General features: G+C 35.1%; 2 protein-coding genes across 2 annotated transcripts; both read left to right on the top strand.

The window, feature by feature from the left end:
* Nucleotides 1-416: 416 nt before the first annotated feature.
* On the top strand, nt 417-1,999 carry LOC147536298 (STOREKEEPER protein-like). Its single transcript, XM_086641880.1, has one exon. It carries the CDS (start codon nt 563-565, stop codon nt 1,787-1,789), a length of 1,227 nt encoding a protein of 408 aa, XP_086498006.1. The 5' UTR covers nt 417-562; the 3' UTR covers nt 1,790-1,999.
* Nucleotides 2,000-8,754: 6,755 nt separating this feature from the next.
* LOC147536297 (putative histone H2A.3) lies at nt 8,755-10,111 on the top strand. The gene is made up of 2 exons (XM_086641573.1): nt 8,755-9,446; nt 9,721-10,111. Exons 1-2 carry the CDS (start codon nt 9,258-9,260, stop codon nt 9,934-9,936), a joined length of 405 nt encoding a protein of 134 aa, XP_086497699.1. The 5' UTR covers nt 8,755-9,257; the 3' UTR covers nt 9,937-10,111.
* Nucleotides 10,112-14,769: the final 4,658 nt, after the last annotated feature.

The following is a 14,769-nucleotide window of genomic DNA, read 5'->3' as shown; positions in this document are numbered from 1 at the left end:
CATTGAGAATACTAATCATAAATCATTACCCGACCATCTTACCGTTATGTAAACATATGCTATCCGATAAGTTCGTTAAAAACATGAGTCTTTAGATACCGCTAAAGAACATAATCTTTTGTAGTACTTCATCTACAACCTATAAAGCATATGTCCTAGTAACGTCTTCTATTACTTCAACATTGAGAGTACTCATTACTGATCCTCACCGGACCGTCTTACCGTTATTTAACCATAGACAAATTCAAAAAATACTAAATCTAAAAGATCTTATTTTTTCTTCATGATTGATATTAAATTGATAAATGGTAAATGTTTAGTCAATTACTATTTTTGTTGGTAAATATTTTCTTACATTTTTTTAAGTAAAAAAATAAATGGCTGACTAGGCAGGGAGTTTTTCTAAATTTGAAAGTAAAACGGCACCTTCTAGAAACAAGAAACCGTAACTCTTCATAGTGTTGGTCGCCCGACTGCTGCTATATATCACCACCAAAAGCCCTAGTTTTTCCTCAGGTCTTTTGAGTTTCTTCCCGGTTTTGATTTCTAGGGCAAAAAAACAATGGCACCGAAACGTTCTCCTCTCGAAGATCCTCCTGCTGCTGCTTCCGATGAGGAAATCGGATCTGAGGATTCCGAAGAATCGGAAGGAGAAGAGGAGGAAGAGGAAGTGAAGGGATCGGGTGAAAACGACTCTGAATCAGATGAATCTGATGAAATTCCCAAATCAGCTTCAAAAACTCAGAAACCCCCTTCTTCTGATGATGAAGGAGAGGAATCGGAGTCTGAGTCTGAGGAGGAAGAATTGCCCGAGAAATCAAAACCTTCTGAAGTTCGCCGAAACCCTAGCGGTAGCGGTAAGTCTGTTAAACCCCTTTCTGAAACTTCTAAACCTAAGAAAACTGTCACAAAACCAACCGCTGCAGCAGCGCCACCACCCAAATCCTCCTCTTCCGGTGCCGCTGCAAAACGCCCACTTGAGTCTGAGAAATCGGACAAAGATTCAAAGAGAAAGAAGAAGAAAGTGGGTGGTGGTGATGCTGATGACGATGAAGAAGGTGATCATCAGGAAGAAGTGAAGAACAACCCTTTTGCTAGGTTGTGGAGTGAAGATGATGAAATTGTCATCCTCAAACACATGAGTGACTGCAAAAAACAAGGTATTGATGCTTACTCTGATTTACCAGAATTTCTTGATTCTGTCAAGAAAAGTCTTCACTTTAATGTCAATGTAGCTCAATTATCAAACAAGGTCAAAAGGTTGAAGAAGAAATTTCAAAACAATTTCAAAAGGGGAAAATCAGGTGGAGATCCTGTATTTTCAAAACCCCATGACATTAGATGTTATGATCTAATGAAGGAAATTTGGGGTGAAGAAGAAGCTAAGAGTAAGAAAGCTTCTCAATCCAACAATGGTGGTGATGATTCAGCTTTATCTAATGGGAAAAGAATTAGGAAACCCAAATCCAGAGCTATCACCACCACCCCAAAAACTATCTCTCTCAATGATACCCCCATGAAGGATCTCCCTGAATCTGAAGCAAAGAACAAAACTTTGTACCCTTGTCTGACTGAATCCATGCAGATTGATAAGAACAAGAACTTACCCATGGTTGGAAACAGTCTATTCAAAGAGGGTTTGAGTTTGATTGGGGAATCGAAAGCTGAGGAGTTGGAACAGAAGTGGAGGAAGTTGCAGACTCAAGAGCTCGAGGTTTATTTGAAGCGGATCGAATTGGTGAGGGAGCAGACAATTGAGGTATTGAAAGCACTGAACTCAGCAGACTAAAGAGATGGAGGAGTAATTTGCATGCTTGGTTTTAGATTTGGGGATTAAGCAATTTTAGGGTTTTAATTTATGTTTTAAGTTATGTTTTAAGGTTAAAAAGTAGTCCTTTTTGAATTGGATGATGATGATGATGGATCTGCCATTATGTATCTGTTTGTGTGTTTTTCTTTGTTGAACCCCTAGTTTCCTAAATGATATTGAACTTGGTTATGATCTTTGGTGCTTGGTTTTATTCATTTTCTTCTTTGTTAATGGTTTTGATTATTGGTTTTTTACTTTCCTTGAAATTCTTCTAACCAGTAGAAAATATGGTTGTATAAAGTGAGCAAAATTTCATCTTCAAATTTGATGATTTTATTATGAGAAAATTAGGTTTAAGTCTTTACTTTGAGTGGAAAAGAATTAAGGCTTATGGTTTCTTCATTTAAGATGGAAGAGAAGTGTCTTTGGGGATCAATTTAAAAAGAGATTGCTTGTTAACCTGTTTTATCATGTTATATATACCTCATATGATCCAACAATATTAGGGTTGGGGCCCTCTACATGAACTTACACGGATAGATCTTAAGTTCTTTCGTCTTTTAATTAGTAATTTTTTTTCTAAATAATGATGTCGTTTTACGAATAGCAAGAAGTACATTTTAAGAATTTAGGGTTTTTTTTTACGCTATTTCAAATTTGAGAACTAGAGAAAGAGAACACGTCTAACATCTTCAAGTTTGATGAAGAGAAGTGTTCCAAAGATTATGTTCATCTCCAACTAGGGGGGGAGAAAGAAGAACTAAGGCTTATGGTTCTCTATTTCTTTTTAAAATGGAATAATCGGGTTTTTCTAGATTAATAAACACATTTTGAGTGAACAAAACCTGATTTTTTTCTCCCTCCCTCTATCTTTATACCTAATTCTCCATTATGTGGGCGAGTTATAAGTTTTTTCCATTTTTAACACGTAGTTTTAAGTTTTGCATGTTGTTCTTTACCAATGGGAAGAAGAAAATTTCATGAAATTTGGGTTTTTTGTTCTCTTGTATGTGCAATGAGGACTAGAGAGTACAAAAGATGAGCTTTTGGTGTTCTTACAAGTCTTGAAATTGAGTTTGTGTTAGAACTTATTTGTCCACCAATTTTTTCGAAAAATACTTGAAATATTTATTAGCATCTCCTTTGTATGCTATTCAATCTCTAAAAAGGTACTCTATTTAGAATTGTTTTTCCTTAACAACACTATTTCCACTCTCCAGTAGGACATTCTATATGGAACATATGAACCAAATCCTCACTTGAGCCGCTTCCTGGTAAGTCCCAGCCTATCCTCCAAAGCAACCCGTTGCATTCCCATACTTAGTTCACCTGCTAACAGAACATCCTTCCCATTGTTCGGACGATTTTTTATAATCCTAACATTTTAGGGAAAAAGTTAACATTTAGGTTAGGGTATATTCGAGGATCAATTAACGACATCGGATTGTTTTTTCTCTTCCCTTGATCGGGAATCCTTCACAGTCCAATCCATTAAGATTACGTTCTCGTAACATGAACATTATAGATAAGTCAAAGCTTCTTTGTACTTTTGAAAAGTACGTGATATGCTACTATTGTTCGTACTAATCGTAGTAAGTACGTGTTATGATAATTAGGTTTGTTTCGTTTCGTTTATGGTCATTCAGAGTTAGAATAAGAAAAAAGCTCTGCCTCTTAAATAGAACTGTAAAATTCAAATGAGGAAATATGTCAACAAAAATGAAAAGAAATTCCATCATTGCTTAGAGTTTGACGCTAAATCTCATTCATTCGATGTGGTGACGGCACAATTTATATTTTTGTTTCTAAATATTCCGAAATAGAATCTTCATACTTGATGAGAAAAATTCATGTTTATTATTTTAGAAGACCCTGATTTTATGGAGAAAGAACCGGGGCTTATGGTTTTGGGAAATTTAGTTAAAACTCCCTATGAAGTTTGGTTGGTGAAAAATAATCACTCAATTTTTTCTAGTCTTCAGCTTTTGAGGTTCTTTCGTAATTTGCAACAGCTCGCAAAAATTTGCAAGAGGTTTACAACAACTTACAAGAAGTTTGCAACAACTTGCAAGAGGTTTTGCAACATCTTGCAAGAGGTTTTGCGACAACTTGTGACGAAATATAGAGTTTTAACTAAACAAAATATTTCATCAAAAAAAAAAACTAAACAAAACAAAATTGTTTGAGTTTTTAACCAAACAAGTTGAGTTTTTCACCAAACAAAATATAATTTGTATTTTTAACTTTAAAAAGATTGAATTGGATTCCTCGCCTCATCTTACTGTATAGCTTTCCATTTCTACTTAAATTGGATTAAGACTTTGTGAGGATTTACTCTTCTCTATCATCGTCTATCATAAATCCTTCCAAACCCAATAAATGAGGGTTGGGTTCTCCTAACATGAACTTTACTGATATGCCATAAGCTCTTTCTATTTTTAGCAAGTAACATTTTACGAATGAATATCATTTTTACCGATAGTAAAAAGTACGTGTTAAAAAATTATGGGTTTTACGCTTGATAAAAAACTTTTGCATCTCAACTAAAAATATAAGAGCTTCAACGAAAAAGAAAAAAAAAACTAAAAATAGAACCGTTATATCCATAAGGAAAGATGCGAACAAAAAAAATGAAAGTGCTACAATTGCTTAATCTTGAATTTGAAGTCTTACTCAAAGGATTTTTTTTGTTGAAAGAAGTCTTTTTCGAAGCATTAGTAGTAGTACAATTCGTATATTTTTGCATGAAGTTACGACATCAACTTCTGAGTTGAATTCTGAATTTGATTCGAACTCCAAATTAAATTTATCTATACTTATGTAACATGAGTATTTGTTTGTGTATTTAACGAGTAAGTATTTATCTTCTTATAAGTAGCCGCACGAGGCTATTAACATTTATGATTTCTTACGCTTGTTAATATCGGCATACATTAATGTTTATAATTTTGTTCCTCTTTTAAATTGATCCAGAGTCTGAATATAGGATATTCTATTTGTCTGACTGTTTTTATATTTGTTTATTTCTTTATTAAACTTCAATAGTTACAAGAATTATCTTTAACTGGTGTAGAGTTTATGCATGTGTTTGACTTTCCACTGAGTTTATTTCATTAAAATTGAATAAACTGGACAGCATTTTTGATGTTTATTCAATTGTTATGGGGAATAAAAGGGAAAGAAAAAACTCCTTGAGTTTCTCTTGTGAGAGTTGAAAAAGGAATTTGGGGATTTTTTATTTCTCAAATAAATGGACTTTCTTCGATTAGATTTTGTACCCTCTTTTTTTTTTGTTGAAGATTTTTTGGTTAACAACAATTGGTTTTTGGGAAATTTTAAAGGGCCCCCCGTTTTTGTTAAAAGGCCCCTCCTTGTGAATTCGGTGCGAGTCTACCGAATTCTCAAGAGACTATTCGGTGCGAGCCCACCGAATTCACCAGAGCTTATTCGGTGCGAGCTCACCGAAATTCACTCCACTAGCCTATTTTTGTGAATTCGGTGGACTAGCACCGAATTCACGAGAGGGGTCCTTTTAACAAAAACGAGAGGCCCCTTTAAAACTTCCCTTGGTTTTTATATACATGAGTTTGTACCCTTTTGGTTAACAACAATTGGTTTTTATATACATGAGATGTTGCTAACTAGAAAATGTTGGGTTGTCTTTGAGATCGACATACCTCCAAAGGCTAGTGTGAGACCAAATGTGATGTCATGCATACTCCATCTCAAAGATCATAATTTTCCATGATTTGACTATATGTGGAAGTCTAATGAAGCCTTATTGGTTTGTTATGTTTTAGTGACTTTAAACCGTCTTCATATTGTCGTTTTTGTAGTTGGATTCGAGTTTTCACTCTATATTCTATGGTTTAGTCATTAAAATTCGAGTTTCTGTTCTAAGTCGAAACAAAATAATCTGTCTATTTTTCAAGTTACCACTCTTTTTGTTTCGTCGAACAAAGTTTTTCGTTGTATTCAAACCATAATCGACATTTCTCTAATTATTAGAGAGATCGATAACGTCGTTGCCTGACAGTCAACGTTCATTCAGACATAAAGTGGATTACCTCGAGGAGATAATAATTTATCCTTTCTTAAGACAATTTACACCCTTGTAACAACACCAATAGTTAGGTGCGTATCTCTCAGGATCCAACGAATTCCTTTCAGGGTTGTGATGGTATTTCACGACTCTCAAAGCGGACGAACTTCCGTAAGCAATATAAACTCTGTAACTTATTGTGACTTGGATTTCTTGACTTGATTTCTAATTAACTCTTGATTGCTGACTTGGTTTCGTGATAACTCCTAACTTTGGTTTATGTAGGCACTATATGATGCTCCCAACTCCAACTTCTAGATTCAATAGAATTATCATCAGATACACTAGAAATACTCCTTCGATATAACGCTCTTGATTTTCATCTTCTAAATTAAGGTTTATATTCCAGACAGACATGGAATGCTTAATATTTAAGAAGAGAAGCAAAGATTGAAAAGAATCCTTCCCCGTTCTCATTAAGGTTATATTCCAAACATACAGGAACCTTTCACCGTTGAATCATATTCCTGACGGATAGGAATATAGAGCTTTTAGTGTTGAATGTACATGAGAAAACAAAATGGAATTTGGACTTGTTTTGGGTTCAATTTATATGAATTGAATAGGTACCTTTATTAGAGACACATCTCTTCAAAAAGAAGTTGGTTATAATTTGATCTTGGTCGGCAACTTCCTAGAGTGTCGGATCTTGCTCAAAATCACAGAGGGAATGTGATCCCTCAGATCAATTTCGAAATCAGACCGACAGATAAAACGATTGGGCGTTGTATGGAGACCATTGAGGTCTCACACATCCACCCGAAACAGAATGATCTAAGACTGTTGGATTGGGCGCAATCAGGGCCTTCTAAAAGATGCCTGAAGTAAGAAAGTGGGCGGTTCGATCGAGCGCATTAGACGCGCACAATTTTATGATTGCCCACCTCAAACAGATTTTTTCTCTTTGCTGGTTTAGTCCCTAACATAACTGAAACTCGTCCGAACTTCAAACGTGAAAATCTTATTCATCTTGGAGGGCGATTTTGGCTCTAAATTGAAGAGTTTGACGTGACGAACACCATGGAACACTCCATTGCTTAGTTTGACGAGTCAAAATCTAGCTAAAATTTGCACTGATTTCAACACATATGTTGTAGTCTTTTGACAACATTGTCCTATACAAAATCGGTGATGATTTAGGTTTTTCTCATCGTATCCTTCTCATATTTTTATCAGTAAATTCCTTTTCTTTATCTCATTTTGCAAAATGGGGGTTGTGTTAGGCTAGATTGGTTGATATAAGTTTTGGAGATGGATCTTATGTTCTAATGTCTTCATGGTTTATGTCGAGAATATCTTTTTCTGTTTGGAAGTCGACTACGATCTACGTATGTCGTTACATTTGGCCCTTCATACATCCAATTCTTACCTCCAATTAGTTATAGATCTTGGGGAGATTTGCTGTTTGGACCCCCTTTCTTATAATTGACTTGCTGTTTAGACTCCCTTTTCCCAGAGTTGCATTTTGGACTCCCTTTTCTTCAAAAAATGTTAATTATAACATTTCCAAACCCACAAAACAATGGAAATACTATTTTACCCTTCTTCTTCTTATTATTGACATTTTTAACAAGCTAAGGAAAAAAAGAAAAAAATGAAAGAAAGACAACCAGGTTAAAAAATTCTCCATTTTTACCACCCACCCAAATTCAATCACACATGTCTTTTTTCTCTCTCTAGCCTTCTTTTCTTACTTTACTCCCCTCCCCTCCTTTGATGCCATTAATTGGTTTCTTCTTATTTCAACAAAAAAAAAAAAAATTGGTTTCTTCTTGAAAAAAAACAGAGAAAGAGGGGTTTATGGAGTAATGGAGATGACCGTTAGTGGTGACACCAGTCATGCTTGCGTTGCTTGCAAATAGTTTATGGAGTAATGGAGATGACTGTTAATGGTGACACCAGCCATGCTTGCGCTGCTTGCAAATACTAGAAAAGGAATGTTCCGATATTGTCTTCTTGCTCTTGTTTCCCTTCTGATCATTAGTTATGGCTCAATCAACCCCCCACCCCCTATTCAATCCATGGAAAAGATTCACTTTATGTTTTCATTCTTTTTTATTCTTAATTTGTTGAATAGATAAAAGAAGAATTAAGTGCTGATGTTGTTATTGTCAAAGATCTTATCATCATCATCTGTGAGAAAATTATTTCTAATCGGGCCTTCTTCTAAATTGTCTTCTCATTTTAATTTTCCTCTAAGTTCGGTGAACCCTAACCAGCGTAATTTCATCCTAAATTCGATTACCAACCGTCGTCGTCGCAGTCTCTACTACTACTCTTTTACAGTCATGGATGTTAGCACCTGGACTACGGTCACGAGATCATCCTATCACTGTTCTTCTTGATTACAAAACCTTTTCGTCTATAATATCAGGTTTACTCGTGAAGTTGTTTCAGGTGCTTCTAAATTCCGATTCATTTTGTGTCAATTGATTATGTTATTGCTAGAATTTTGTCAGATTGAATTATTCATCTTTGAAATCTTGATTTTGATTTGCTTAGTGCTCGTTGAGATTGATTTTGAACTAATTTGTGTATGTTCTTTTTGTAATGTTAACAAGATCTAGTTTGTTTAATGGTAGAAGATTGTTTTTAGTGTTTAATTGATGTTGATTTTGAAGTCATTTATATATAGAAGCAAATGAGAGAGATGAGTTAAAGAGACAAGAAGAAGATGACTTAAATAAACTAGGGGTCCAAAGTGCAATATTGATTATATAAGGGTAAACTTGTAATTATTTAAAGTATAATTTTAGAGATGGAATATTCTCGGGTGATTCCGTTAAAAGGGAGTCCAAAATGCAACTATGGAAAAAGGGAGCCCAGACAGCAAGTCAATTAGTCCAAACAGCAAATCTCCCTAGATCTTGGGCAAATTTAAGTGAGGTGGCAGCATGACGTGGCAGTCTCGCCGACGAGGCAACTATGGTTTGCGCCTTTGCGGGAAAACATGGGCAAGTTCATGAGTTGACGGTCAGGATCATCTATCAGGTGTCTTTCACGTGATCTTGATTCATTCGAGGTAAGGGTAGTCCCGTCATTATAGTAACAAGCAAATAATTGCAAGCTAAAAACAGGCGGGAAATAGGTTGGAGGGCAGTTCCGTCCTCCTGAACAAAACCTAAACCACGAAACTTAGAACCTTCATCTAACCGTTCAAACAAATTTAATTCAACGGACATAGATCTCGATCCATGTCCTTAATTTCTATTGGCTCATTATTATCAACCACAAGTATAAATACAAGACAAGATTTATTCAGCCCTCAGTCTCTCTTTTTCTCTCTCGCTCTTTATATCTCTCTAGTTTCTCTCTCTCTACTTTCTCTCTCTTCAATCTTCGAAAATGGCCGGAAGGGGAAAATCGATTGGGTCAGGTGCCGTGAAGAAAGGATCCTCTCGTAGTAGCAAAGCCGGTCTTCAATTTCCGGTGGGTAGAATCGCTCGATTTCTCAAAGCCGGCAAGTACGCTGAACGAGTCGGTGCCGGTGCTCCAGTCTATCTCGCTGCTGTTCTTGAATACCTTGCCGCAGAGGTAAATTAGGGTTTTCTTCGTGTTTTCTATTTAGGGTTTTGAATACCCTTGTTTTAATAAGGATTTAGGTTCTAATTAGGGGTTTGAATAGTCTTGTTTTAACTTTAGAGATTGAGGTTCTAATTAGGGTTTTTTCGTGTTTTCTATTTGGGGGTTTTGAATACCCTTGTTTTAATAAGGATTGAGGTTCTAATTAGGGTTTTGAATGTTCTTGTTATAATTTTAGGGATTGAGGTTCTAATTAGGGTTTTTCTGAATGTGTTTGATTTTTTAGGTTTTGGAATTGGCTGGAAACGCAGCAAGAGATAATAAGAAAACAAGAATTGTTCCAAGGCATATACAATTGGCTGTGAGGAATGACGAAGAATTGAGTAAATTACTTGGTGCAGTGACGATTGCTAATGGTGGAGTTATGCCTAATATTCATAGTCTTTTGTTGCCAAAGAAGACTGGATCTTCAAAATCTGCTGCTGGTGCTGATGATGAATAGTTATTAGGGTTTCAATTGATTTGTCTTTTTTCTCTTATCTTTTTTTTTTTCTAGGGTTTATACTGTTTTGGTAGTAAATTTCCTACATTTCAGGTTTTAGTTGTTTTAGGGTTTTAAGTTTCTTTGAAATGTAGTTATGTTGATCGACTAATGAAATATAAAAGGGTTTTGTGAATGAGATCAAAGTTTGGTTCTTTAATTGGTTTAGTTATTGCAAAATGTCTAATCTTGGTAGTAAATATAAATAAGGTTTCACTTCACCAAATCTTGATTTGATGATATAAACTATAGGTTGTGACTAGAGACATTCATGGATGAGATAATCCAATACAGAGGGATAGAGATAGCCCTAGATAGAGAGATAGGTACAGATGATTGGGCTAGGATCTCATTAGACAGGTACAAATGAGTACCAATTGGAGGTGAATGAATCCCTGGCCAGACAAGATTCAGAGAGAATATCCTTTAATGGTCCGATATAGTATCTTTATCTTTTCTGATGTTGTATCTCCGGTTTGCTGGTTCCAATCTAGCTGAGGCTAGAGAGGCTTTTCTCCGGCAGGGGATGGGGGAAGAGGAGCCCTTAATTAGAAACCACAATTGAAAAGTTAGTATTCTAAACTTCAAACAATTGTGATTTTTTACTTGTTATAGAGAACATTTCTTCCTTTCACTTTCACCATCCCTAACATCTCATTCACCATCTTCATCTCTAGATCTTCTCTCTTATTCAGACAAAAATCACTAGAACCCACTTTAGTTTTTATCTAAATCAGTGATTTCTTAGTTAAAGTAATGAAATATATGACTGATATGTTTCATTTGAGTGATGAACCGTTTAAATTAGAGATGTTTGGGAAATATTCACAAAGTTGTGTTGGTTGGGAACCCGCTGAGGCTTTCATGTGATGCTTGGTGAAACTCCGGACAAGTGTTTCTTTCCAAATCCTAATATCGGCTTTCCTAGAGAGAAGATGGTGAAAGAGACCGGGAAGAAGATGGGGAAGGAGATGGTGGTGGAAGGAAAAAAAAGAAAAAAAGAGGTTGGCAAAAGAAAATTAATTTACTAGTTATAAAGGTCGTTGGCAGATGATCGAATAAGTGTTTCTCAATAATTGTTTCCGCCCAAGAGTAAGTGTTTGTCAATAATTGTTTCTGCCCAAGAAGATTGAGGGAAAAGACAGGAGGAGAAATTTTGATAAAACTGAATCAACGTCAAAGTTGACCAAAAAAACATTGTCTCGGGGATCATCTTGGTATGTTGTGAAAATATGAGAGCAAATGTTTCAGTTGGCACAAATAGGGGACTGAATAGAATTTACGTTCACTTTATGGTGTGTTTGGTTGCAGGATTCCTAAGTAGGATTCCAATCAAAAGTGGAATTTGGTAGGAATCATGAATCCTTGGTCTGTTTGGCTACCAAGAATCCTAGGACTCTTGAATCCTAAGGATTCCTAATTCCAAAATTTGTATTGGACCAAAATCCCACCCTACCCCCTAGGATTTGCTAGGATTTTGGATTAATGAACCTAAATTTCAAACTTAAAATCAACAAAAAAATATTTCCTTTTACAAAATCATTATTTTTTTTCAAAATTATTATTTTTTTCAAAAATCATATTTTTTCTAAAGACGTTTACAAATACTCAAATAATAATAAATCATAGGATTCTTAATTGCCAAACAAGCCAAAATATATTACTTGGATTCATGAATCCGTGGAATCATGAATTCCAAGGACTCATGAATCCGCGGATTCATGATTCCGCCATCCAAACACACCATTAGTTTTTTTTTGGAATAACCTTCTCTTCTCTTTAGTTATGCACGAAAAGTGGGGTTGAATAATTTTTTTTTTTGAGAAAAGTAATCCTACATTAAAATAATCAGTTACAAAGTTCTAATCTATTTGTTACATGTCTAAAAAAAAAAAAAATCTTTTTTATTTCAATATCATTTGCAAGTGAAGTTTCCTATAGTTTAGACATTCTTGAAGCTCATTTACATAAAACTCTCTAAAACTAAAACTTGAAATTTCACATGTTACGAAAGAAAATATTATAACCTCGCCGAAATTTTCAACGGAGATCAACAAAATGAAGAGTAAAGAAGAATAGGTTTTACGTGTTGCATTGGGTTCGAAGTCATACTTATTTGTTATGAGTATTTTTTTTATTCATATAATTATATTTTTCAAATGTTCAGTTAAATTGTGTTCATAGATTTATTTACTTACATCTATTATTATTAATATTCTTAATAGTATTATGTAATTATTCATGCATTAATATTTTTACTTAATGTATTTTTGTCATGATAATATTTTCTTCTGATAAACTGTTTAGATATTTTACTAATATATCGTATATAAAAAAAATCGGTTCTTACACCATACGAAGGGCCCCATTTAAAAGTTCGCACCGGACCCTCAAAATCTCAGCCACGTCACTGCCAATAATATCTACACAAAACTACATTTCATTAGCAAGATTAGATTTATGCATTTCAACAGAAATAAGATTAGATTTATATAATTACTAAACAAGAAATTAGATTTATACACACGGTCTGATTAGAAAGTTCACGAAAGACCCTAAAATTTTACCTCAGTAAATTTTTTGAAATTTGAGGAGATGTTGCATTACAAGCTACTCCATCTTGCGTTTAACAGAGGGAATTGATAATCACCTTGAATCTTACCAACTCGGTTGAGTATTTGAGTTTTTTTTGGAGAGAGAGGTAGATAGCAGTCTGTTAGGATTCTACTGAGAGAGAGAGAGATGGCAAGATTAGTTAGGTGTGGGTTTATTTTTTCTCATATAATCTGAACGGCTAGAGGATTAATATTGTAGATCATTTTTCAGCAGGGACTTAACCGTAAACACGGTATAATCGTGGACCAAAGTGTAAAGTTTAAATAATACTTTACATCCACGTGGGAGATTTGCTATTTGCACCCCCTTTCGTATAATTGACTTGCTGTTTGGACTCCCTTTTTCAAGAAAAAATTTGATGTAACAATACAAGAGAGAAAAATACTATTTTACCCTCTAGTTAACCTCACCTAACCTAAGTAGGCAACCCACAAGTACTCATGGCAATTATTAATTAATTTTAATTACCTCTACTAATATTAAAAACCAATTCAAATGATCTTGAGAACAAGAGAAACACAAAAAAAATTCAAATATGAGTACTTATGAGTTAAATAAATTAAAGGGTCTAAAGTACAATATTGAGTTGCCCGAATCTGTCCGTACCTGCCCGACTGAAAGAGCTTAAGCGGACGACACAGGCATAGGTCCTTACCCGGTGGTCCGACCGAGTCTGCCCATTTATATAGTCTGCCTGACCGAACACGTCTGTTTATCCTACCCGTTATACCCGCCCGTCTATATGATTGATTTTAAGCCTTTAGATTTGTAGCGTTAGCTACAACCGTTAGATTTTAAGAGTAAAAATTTATGAGTTATTTTGCGAAAGGGTCGTACATAAGTATCGGGTTTTGCGAAAGTGTCGTGACCGTTTATTATTTTGCAAAGGGGTCGTGGACTAGGATTGACTAGTTAAGTTTTAACGCCGTTAAGCTTTAACACCGTTAATTCTATCTACATTACATAAAAATTTATGGTTATATTTAAGTAAACTTTATACAATTTTGACACTAATTCGCAAAAGTAACAAGTAACAAATTAAGACATTCACTATTATTTTTCTAGATTTCTTAGGTAACTTCAAATTTCTTCTAAATTATTAGATCAAACAAAGTGATCCCATTAAAATAGTTGATAAATTGGTCATTTTAGTGCACTAATGTTGTGCCACTACAATGCATTGTAGTCACTTCCAGTGCAATCATCTAAAGGGTTAAACAAGTTCTATCAATCGGCAACGCCTCTTCATTGTCCGGTGAAAATCAAAAGTCAGAAGAAATAAAAAGGGAAGAAAATGAACTGAATAAGTTATTTTTTTATAAAACAAATGTGAGATTAGGCAAGTTTTATCAATAGATTTTAGCCATCTATGTGGAGCAATAACGTCCATCGGATTACTTGAGGTAACACCGTTACATTTACATAACGGCGTTAACTTTTCATCTAATGTGAAGTTAAATCTAACATTTATTTAACGGTCAATCTTAATCCACGACCCTTCACAAAATAATAAACAGTCATGTCCCTTTTCTTCATCTTGTCATCGCCTCTTTACTTCTCCAGTCTCGCTCCTCCAAATTCTCTAAATCTCATCAATAACCCAAGAAACCACAATATACCGATCGTAATCCATGAGAAGAAGAAAAAAACCGATCGTAATCTATGAGAAATCTCAACAATTATCTTTTAATTTTGAATTCATTTACTTTTTGTAATTTTAAAGCGGGAGTTTAGAAAGTTATATTTAACTACTAAACCGACTTAATTTCGAATAAAAAAATCTTTATTTGTTCATTAGTGACCGGTGCCCGAGTGACCGTTACCCGGTTTGCCCGATTATCAAAACGGTCACGGACGGGCACTTTGTTGGAGAAAAATCCGAAATGTCCGTTCGTTTTGTCCAGATGCCCGAGTGGACACTTAGGACTTGTGCCCGTTCCACCCGGACCAGTTAAGTTAGTGTCCGATTCCCGCCCGTCCGGACCGATTCCCACCCCTAGCCATAGGTAAAAATGAAAAGGGAGAAATTTTGGGATGGAAATCGACTAGGTCTTTGGCAGTGTCTCCATTACACAGTGAAATGAGAGGCTTTGCACTAGGGTTTGAACTGAGCAGAGAGATGGGCTCAGCCACTTATATCATAGAAGGAGCTTCCAAATCTATGGTCGAAATGCTTTC

The sequence above is a fragment of the Eschscholzia californica genome, unplaced genomic scaffold (genome assembly GCF_041429995.1).
Source record: "Eschscholzia californica isolate CP2 unplaced genomic scaffold, dmEscCali1.0.p SCAF_5, whole genome shotgun sequence".
In the NCBI taxonomy this organism is placed as follows: domain Eukaryota; kingdom Viridiplantae; phylum Streptophyta; class Magnoliopsida; order Ranunculales; family Papaveraceae; genus Eschscholzia; species Eschscholzia californica.
The sequence above is the reverse complement of the archived record's forward strand: the minus strand, read 5'-3'. Positions and strand labels throughout refer to the sequence as shown.